Here is a 9526-nt window from a genome sequence, read left to right as displayed (position 1 = left end):
TTGCCACAACGGTCATCTATAATGCTTCTATTGATTTTATGTAACACATGTATCTAACACATGTATCGTCTTCAATCCCACTACAATCCCAGTACAAGAAATACAGGCAAGATACAAAAGAATTGCTAACTACTGATCCCACAAAGATGTTAAGAAAAAAGACATCCACCAGCATGCATATGTGTGTCCTCAGGATTCAACTAGTTCACAGGCGGTGTGTGCCTCTTCGACATTGCAAGTTGTATATAGTACTGACCGAGCCCATGGATCATAAATTGATGTCTAGTCGGCTTGGCGTACTACTGCTTGCGTCAGGAATCGCCGATGAGGAGAACCTGTGATATCTGTAGTTCTCTGAGGAAGAAGACATTGGCTGCTGCGGGTAGAGAGTGAGTGGTGGAGTTAGGTTCCGCTGAGCAGGCAACGGGACGACACCATTGTATTTGTACCTCTGTCCGCCATAGCTGAAAAAAGGATCGCAGTTTAATGTCTCAACAAGAAGTTGCAAAGTACGTAACAAATAAGAGAACAACTGTACTTGTTAACCATGTATTTCCAGTCAAGTAGATTTCAGATGACAACTACAAAGATGATATTGATCCAGCGAGCGCACTAGCAGACTGCCAGTAACGCATGAGGCTACAGATGCTCACCTTTTCCTTTTGAACAGCTCTTCGTCATTAACAGTTTCTACAGGAAGAATGGTATCCTCTCTAGGAGTGAGAGACCATGGGCTAGGGGCAGGAAGCTCATTTGAGAAATACCTTCTCCTTATCAACTGAAAGAGAAATCTGAAAAACATTAGTACATAATGGTATGTAGCAAGAATTCTCGTTTGCTACTCAAATGGGCAATTATTCTTTTGCACAAACCATACGGAAGAACTTGGCCAAAGCTTCTTTGTCATATCTTGCATCTTTGGCAGCCTGCATTCAAAGGTCAATCAATCATTTCCCAGAGCACTAAAACCTCAACCCCAACCAGTACACACATAATGTGAGGAGAGTAGAACATTTTTATCCATAGGCACACTGCCGAGGTCCACCAATTAAGTTCAAGTTTTTTTTTGTGGAAATAGTGAAGACATCGCACAAAATAATGAAAGATATTAATAACATCAGGTTAATACAAAAACAATACCGTTAGCAGACCAGAGTTGCCAGGGAAGCTCTCAACAAGAGGAAGTTCTTCACTGGATGGAAGTAGGCCTTGCTTCTCAACCCATTGACGAGCAACATCAACAAGATTTCCACTGCTAACTCTTCTACCATCTCTTGGAGCAATGTCCACTTTGTTAGCGATCACTAGGTAAGGGACTGGAAGGCCTCCTGGACCACCAGACCCAAGAGGAGCTGAAAATGTTCCGGACTCGGCAACCTCAACTGCCCACTTGCTCAAATTTGTTTTCGTCTTCCTCTGAGATAGGTCATAAACAAATATGACACCTGATGAATAATTTAAAGGAGGTGAATACAGGACCAGTCACCAGTATCTGTTCTTTTAAAGGGGTATCTACTTGCTCAGGGAAACACGAACCACATATCTAAAATCAATCAGGCACAATAGAACCGAAAGAATGAATTTTGTTAATTTGATAATTGGAGAAGTCACAATAAAAGAAGCTGATCTTAACACCTTTCGCTAGCTGAGAAGATTAGTTAAACCGGGAACAGCAGTGAATGAATTAACTTAAGTCATATAATTTCAGGAAGTTCTGCACTTGTGAGTTGAAGAACAACTGGTAGCAAAATGGCCAATTTCTTCGGTGTATTTTACACGAGGATTTTTTTTTGTTAATACTGGTTGAGAAGAAAATACTATTCACCTATTCGTAATGAATATCATGCCATCCAGATAACCGAACTGATTGTTTAGAAAGAAAAGGCCAGAATAGTATGTTGGTAAAGAGAAAGGTGTACCATTAATTTGTGAATAAAAAAGTGAACGGCAATCTCGGTAGCGATCATGCCCTGAAACATCCCAAAGTTCAACAAAGAAGTTCCTTTCAGCATCACCCTTGATCACATTAGATGAACTCCCTGGACTTCCATAAGTAATATGCTGAAACGATTGAGTGAACATTTCAGCATGAATACACCGCAAAACAATGGAGCGATCATATCATATTACTTTGCTTACTTTAACATCAACTGCACATCCAATTGTTTGGGCCGGTCGAGAAATTGCAGAACCTTTCAGAAGGAGATGCATCAATGAAGTTTTCCCCACACCTGCAAAACAGTGGAAAATGACCATCTCCAGAAGAACTAAATAATAACGATTGAACTTGTAAGAACAATATTGAACATCTCTACAAGTTTATGACAATGGCACAATTCTAAAATTTCTAGGTCATTTCAAATAATATTTGCCAGACTATTCTAATCTTGTAGTCCACACAGTATATGTATGATCAAAGATCGATGAAAAAACATTATTATTGTACAGAGGACACATCCACAGCAGCCGAAGTACCTTGTGAGACAATTGACTGAACGGTTTTGAGAGTTGGGGCGTGTGGATTAATAAATGGTTTCTCGAAATTAAGGTTGAAATGCAAACTTAGGTGGAAGTTAGGTTTTAAAAATGTACTTCTCTCTGATCTAAAAGTGGGACTGTTTTTTACTCCACACATGCATATCTTTGATTATTCTTTGTTCACGTCATCGATGCTGTCCTTAAATGAGATCCTGGCAATTCATGATGCAGATCCAACTCATTATTAGTCTCCATAAATCATTTCCTGGTACAGTGATGCATGGTCCATGCAAGTGCTGTAAAAGGCATCCCAATTATATTCACTTTATTACATTATCGCGAAAATATAGGTGAATATGAAATTTGCCAGTATGTCATGACACCATTTTCCTTTCCAAGTATTGCATGGATTTAGTCTTAAGCTAATTATAGAAAACTCGACATGTTGTCTGCACATAACTAAATTGGATTGCAAATTAGCCATTGTTAAATGAAAATCAGAAGGATCTGAGACCATGCCAGCGCTCAGCAAGGATGGGAAAGGAAATTTAAAAAAAAAATACTGCCCAGATTCAACAGTTTGAAATTACATTGTTTAAATCCTAAAAGTGAAAAGGAGCTGCAGTTTGTCCATCCATTCAATATATACAACTCAAAGCAGAAGAAACATACAACAGTTAGAGGCATAACACCATATTTAGAATCGGCACAGCAAAGTTCTGTTGGAAGCAACCTTAACACCTTATGAACAACATCCATTAACCCAAGTGTCTAAAAGTAAATGCTGTTCGATTGATTATTGAATGTATTAGAAAGATTTAAAATCATCACAGAGCTAAGAAAATCTAACTAAGAGCTTGCTGTACTGAACGCCATGGATTCACTCCGCACCACTGCCCTAGCTCGTCACATCCTAGGCAAGAGGAGAAGGGCAAGAGTTTTTGGCAGTAAATCCGGAGAGGAATGGCTGACCTGAATCGCCGACGACGAGGACACGCACCTGGCCACACGGTGGCCCGCCGTTGACTTCCCGCCTGCTCCCGCTCGCGCCACCGTCCCTCCAAAACATCATACCGTCCCCCTCCAATAAACAATCGAGCAACGACAGCAGCTGCCGCAGCACAGACGGCTAGATCCGCGGATCCGGAGGCGGCTGGAGCCGCATCGATCGGTATAGATGGATTGATCCGAGAGGAACGGGTCTAGATCTTGGATGAGAAAGTTTTCTGACTAGGGCCGCTGGTGGGATCTGCGATCTCGCGGCTGGTGGGTTGGTCGGTCGGCGAGCTGCGACGGCTGACTCCTCCAGTCCTCCTCCCTTGCTGCCGTGGCTTCTTTTCGCTCGCTTGCTGCCTCTGCTCTGTCGCGCTCGCGCATGGACTCCACTGCGGAAGCAACCGCAGTCCGCAGAGACTGGCCAGTCCGCAGCCGTTGGATCAAACAGTCCTGATTGCTATTGGCATCGATTCTACTACTGTAGAATTTCCCAACTTTTCTATACCACCAATACCCTTGTTTAAAAGAATATTTTTGGTGTAGAAATCTCAAATTCAGGATCTTCCACTGCAGATTTTCTGGGAAACAAAATCATAGTACGCTCATCCATAGTGTTTAGAAATGTTCTTCCGAAAATGATCGAACAGTAAGAATCAATTGGCATATCAATGATAAAAAAATCAATGGGATAAGTGTAAGGTCTTATCGTAATCGTAATAGGTACATTTCTTATTACTTTCATAGGGACTCTAAGAGTTTTATCAGCTAGCATTATTGTCATATATGTGTCTTCTAATTGTGAATGTTCAAGCTCATCTTGGATACCAAAATAAAATCTATATGAAATAACATTAATGGCTGATCCAATATCACAAAAGCCATAATAAGAAGATCCACCAAAAGTGCAAGGTAGGACATGTTTACCCACATTTTTCGCTTTAACCATACCTTCTACAAATTGTGAAGCTTCGGAGTCGAGCTCGACTACATTGCAATGTGCATACATAGCTAAAATCCCCTCCTTAGTTACCTCACCTTCCGTATCTGCAACTTCATAAGTAGGTTCCTTATTACTAAAAATTTCCCTCTAGTGCTCTTACCTCTTCCACCTCTTCTTCCTTTTGTTATGCAGGGAGTTGACCTCTAATGTGTCTTGCCGCTATCATTGGGAAAGGGAGCGGCTCCTTATAAGGCGTCCTTTCAATGGGTACCACTTTGGATAGTTTAGCTTCAACTTGCGTTGCTACAATGGTTTGAGGTGGCGGAGTATAATAAAGTCATTTCTTCTTGGGTGCTTCAATAAATTATGTAAAAGCTTGAAGAACATCTATTACCATAACATCATCAAGATTAAGCTCATTAGCAGTTTCTTTCAGTTTTTCATTGTTTTTATAAGAATTTAAACAATCATGTTAAATTTCTATTTCTCCCTCACTTCCAAGATCAAAGCCCCAAGATTCTCTATTTCTATGAACTTTATCTAGGCGTACCCAAGCTTGCTCGGGGGTGAGTTCGATAAAAGATCCACCGGATAGTAAATCTGAATCTCTTTTATTATCTTCCTCAAGTCCTCCATAAAAGACGTGCAAAACATTCCAAGGTGGTAAATCATAATGGGGACAACTTTGAACCGTACCTTGGGCTCTCATTAAACTGTCGTCATGGCGATTCTTGAAATTGGTTATGAATCTTCTCACTTCAGCGGACTTAACCTTGGGGTAGAATCAAAATATAAATTCCTTCATGAGATTCTCCTAAGTATCAATCTTTTCTACAGGACAAGTTCTGTACCAAGATAACACAATGTTGGTTAGAGATTAACTAAATAATTTAAGTTTTAGTTCATCATTAGAGTAGTTTCTTAATTTAAATGTTCAACACAACTCGGTAAAGAAATTACTTGATAACTACTAGATGAAAGCAAAAAAAAATTAAAGATAACGACTAAAAATGATATGATGAACTAAAAAACATACAAAGACTTGATATAACTCCCCCAAGCTTAGGTTGTGGAAGTGGAATCTTCCTTACTGGCACTCTCTTCCTCATAATAGGTGTCCCACTACTTGAGCTTCCAAGGATAAGGCCTCCCATTGTAGAAGGATGTAAGGGGGTCACTGAACTTGGTGGAGGCAACTTCGGCGATCTTCTTGAAGCGATTTTCATACTCACAGTTCTGGTTTTCCACATCCCACATTAGGGCTTGGAACCTATCCAGCTGTGTGATAATGTGCAGACTCTTCTCCTCCATATATTTCATCCTTGCCCATAGGCTTCAACCTTCTTCTCCATCTCAATGTTCATCAAGTGATGAGCATCAAGACTACGCTCGACCAGAGTGCCATACCTGTAGACGGTGTCCTCCAGAACTTGTAGCCTCTCCTTCATGGTGCCCTCAGTCTTGGGATCCTTCACCTCCTCCATGAGGAGCACCCCGCCCTTGAAGGTCAAGGTCTTCAGAGGTGCCAACACGGAGTTGAGGTAGCGGTTCACCACGCCCATCTTCTTGGAATCTTTACCCCCCAGATTGGATCCGGAGCTCGCCATGGCTAAAAAGCTGAAAGAAATAGATAATAAAAACAAGTTTCGCTCGAAAAGAATCGATGCGAGATTAGATCGGCAAATGGGGGTATATATTGATGGTTTTTAGGTTAAAACGAAGATTTGGAGTCGAAACGGAGGTGAAACGGAAGTCCGAGGGGCAAAAGACCTCGAGTGGCACGCCACCTGGTCTCTTTTCCTCCTCTTGACTCCGTTTCATCCAAATCTTTCACGATACGCTCTTATTTTCCAAAAAAGTAACTATCCTAAAATATGAAGATATTCTGAGATCACTACGTACCTGATCTCAACTTTTATTGGTTTCCAGACTCTAGAGATTTAAATCCTCCACCTTTCCTAGTAACTTTTCACCTGCAATATAGTGCTTAAGACGTTGTCCATTAACAACATGAGGTTTACCTTTGTAGTCTCCATGAAGACGGAAGGATATGGAGAGATAGACCTCTTACACAACTAATGGCCCTTACCACCTCGATGATAGTTTCCTACAGAGAACTTGAAACGAGAATTGAAGAATAACACTTGGTCTCCTATTTTGAATTCCTTCCTCTTTATATTTTTGTCATGCCAAATTTTAATTTTTTTTCTTTAAATAATCTAGCACTTTCATAAGCTTCATTTCTCCAGTCATCTTAGTAAGTTTAAGTTTAGGATTCTTTTATCTCCTGTAGTTTTAAAATCAAAGTTGAGTTGTTTAACAATCCAACTACCTTTCTGTTCTAGTTCTACAGGGAGATGATATGCTTTTCCATATAACATTCTATAAGGAGACATACCCATAGGATTTTGATAAGCAGTTTTATAAGCCCATAGAGCATCATTAATTTTAGTTGGCCAATCATATCTAAGTCTATTAACAGTCTTCTGTAATATGAGTTTTATTCCCTATTACTTAATTCAATTTGACCACTAGTTTGTGGGTGATATGGAGAAGCTACTCTATGATTAACACCATATTCTGCTAAAGATTTCCTAAAGACTCCATGTATAAAGTGAGAACCACCATCAGTAATTAAAAATCTAGGTACTCCAAACCTGGGAAAGATGATGTCCTTGAGCATTTTGATTGTCGTAGCATGATCAGCACTCTTTGTAGGAATTGCTTCCACCCACTTTGTAACATAGTCCACTAATACCAAAATATTAGTATGCATTGTTGTGAAGGCCGGGAATGGTCCCATATTGTCAAATCCCCACACATAAAATGGTTTAAGAGGCAGTGAATAATTCATAGGCATTTTTCATTTCTCTTACCAATGTTTCCCACACGTTGACATTTATCACAAGCTTTAACATAAGTAGCCGATGCATATAAAATGCATACATGAACTTTGCACTTTATTGCAACATATTACCACATATTTGCATCTTATATAATGTTATTAGATTTTTTGAACAATCCCCTCTCCCCCGGTTCTAATTCTGTTTGGCAGAAAACGCCTCTTTTTAGTGTTTTTGACTTTACATGAGCTACGACACTCGAAAAAGGGAAGGTTAGGGGCCACGCTTCAGAAATTTCGAGACAAACAAAATGGGATAAAGAGGGACACCAGGAGACCAATAGGCTGGGAAAGAGGCCTGGTGGCGCGCCCTCCCCCTCTAGGCGCGCCACTGACAGTCTTTCTCGCCTCGAGCGTCCGTTTTGCCTCAATCTTTCGCAAACCGACTCCTTTTGACCTAAAAACCACTATATATACGACCCCAGGGTTTCGTCGAGGCTACAACGGTGGATATCAAAAACACATAAACTGAGAGTCAGCAAGCCGCTGCCGGCGGAGATCAGAGGGGGGAAACGCTGCCGGAATCGCCTCCGGTGGACTCAACCCCCCCCCCCCTCCGGTGAGGGCATCATCAGCATCTTCATCATATCCATCGTCATCTACAATAGCACCATCTCCATCTACCCCTTGTAATCTCTCGGCAAACATGATGTGTGAGGTAATACATTGTTTTCTCATGATCTATTGTATCTCTATGTGTATGTTTGAGTAGTGACGTGTTCATGGCAATTGTGAGATAGTTTGTGATGGTTGCATATAAGTATTTGTTATCTTCTATGATGATATTTTGAACTGATATATGAGTGCACGCATATGGTGGGGGATGCATAAGGTTGTCACCGTTGCATGTTGATAGGATGAGGGACAGCTGGAGCCTGACAGAGACCATGTCCCAATTCTTAGATGCATGGTGTATTAGTTCATGGTTAATCAACGAGGGGTATAACTATGGGGACATTTAAACTTACAGGCTGGATAGGAATGAGAGCGGGATGATGTTGATAAAATAACATTTCCTACTTCCTAACTTGTTAATCAAGCTGAGGGTTCTATCGGTGGTTGGACTCTATGTCTTAATAATTCCCTTGTTTGTTCTTAATTGGCCTTGGGATCAATCACTGGTGGTGTATTTGCACATGTTTATGGATGCACCAATCTATGGATCCTCTCTATAATAAACACCAAAAAGACTATCTTTGTGCTTCACTAATTATGACAGCCACACAAATAAAGTAGCAATTTGCTAGAACACTTACTTCCTTGAGTTACTCTATTCCACTTCACTTCACTTCACTTCATCTCATTTTACTTTACTGCACTTCACTTTTGTTGCATTAGTTTTACTTCTTGCATTTTAATTTTAGCACATATAGTTCCATAGTAAAAACCTCTTCACACAAACATTATAGATCCTAGCTTTGCATAGAAGGCCATGTAAGTGGGCTATAGGGTTTTAGAGAATAGATAGTTTACCTTCTGCTCCTCGTGGGTTCGACACTCAAATACTTATCGAATTGTACTGCGGTGATCCCCTACACTTGGGGGTTATCAGTAGCACAATCTTTAAATAAAGTAGGCCAATAAAACCATAGTGTAATACCTCTGCAGCTGTGCGGTCCCCTGCGTGGTGTCCTTCATAGGGACTGTCATGACAATCTTTTATAATACTTTGATGTTCAAACTCAGACACACAACGTCTAATAATACAATCTACACTCTTCTTATAAAGAAATAGATCATCCCAAAAATAATATCTAAGATCATAGAAGAATTTGATTCTTTGTTGATAAGTAAAATGAGGTGTTATAACTTTTCTAGCAATAAAATTAGAACAATCAGCTAACCATGGAGAAGCTATTCTTGCAATTGATACATTAATGTTTTAAAGTTGTTCATTAGCAAATCTCTCATTAATAGGAGTGGGATCTACCAGAATGTTTTACATTCTAGATAAACTAGATGATTTCCCACGCGTTGCTGCGGAAATATTTTGATACAAAAGTATGTACTCGGTAAGAGTTAAAAATGTAAGCATCAAATATTTTGCGTGTATTTAAAATCTAATCCCTAGAATATCCATCCATCTGCCGCTCGCTGAACCAAATTCTCGCATCTGTCGGCTACCAGTCCTCCATGGCCTATTGCTCTTCGTCCAGTCAAAGATAGTATGGTTGTTAATATATCGCACCTCCTGCTGCCAACAATACCAT

General features: G+C 40.2%; 1 protein-coding gene across 1 annotated transcript; it reads right to left on the bottom strand.

Annotated features, from left to right (window-relative positions):
* Nucleotides 1-3849, bottom strand: LOC124649916 (small GTPase LIP1-like). Its single transcript, XM_047189483.1, has 7 exons — nt 3451-3849; nt 2140-2231; nt 1920-2061; nt 1141-1445; nt 873-926; nt 654-778; nt 1-464 (listed from the first exon to the last, which is right to left on the bottom strand). The coding sequence occupies exons 1-7, from the start codon at nt 3548-3550 to the stop codon at nt 269-271; spliced, it is 1014 nt and encodes a 337-aa protein (XP_047045439.1). The 5' UTR covers nt 3551-3849; the 3' UTR covers nt 1-268.
* Nucleotides 3850-9526: the final 5677 nt, after the last annotated feature.

This window comes from Lolium rigidum, chromosome 4 (assembly GCF_022539505.1).
Source record: "Lolium rigidum isolate FL_2022 chromosome 4, APGP_CSIRO_Lrig_0.1, whole genome shotgun sequence".
Classification (NCBI taxonomy): Eukaryota; Viridiplantae; Streptophyta; class Magnoliopsida; order Poales; family Poaceae; genus Lolium; species Lolium rigidum.
Note: the sequence above shows the minus strand (reverse complement) of the source record. Positions and strands in the feature narration are given on the sequence as shown.

Bases quoted from the DNA above. Each gene is read 5' to 3' on its own strand.
- LOC124649916 (XM_047189483.1), bottom strand. From the start codon at position 3,550: ATGATGTTTTGGAGGGACGGTGGCGCGAGCGGGAGCAGGCGGGAAGTC. The intron at 779-872 runs GTTTGTGCAAAA...TTTCTCTTTCAG, and splicing joins TGGCCAAGTTCTTCCGTATG to TTGATAAGGAGAAGGTATTT. The intron at 465-653 runs GTGAGCATCTGT...TCCTTTTTTCAG, and splicing joins GAGCTGTTCAAAAGGAAAAG to CTATGGCGGACAGAGGTACA.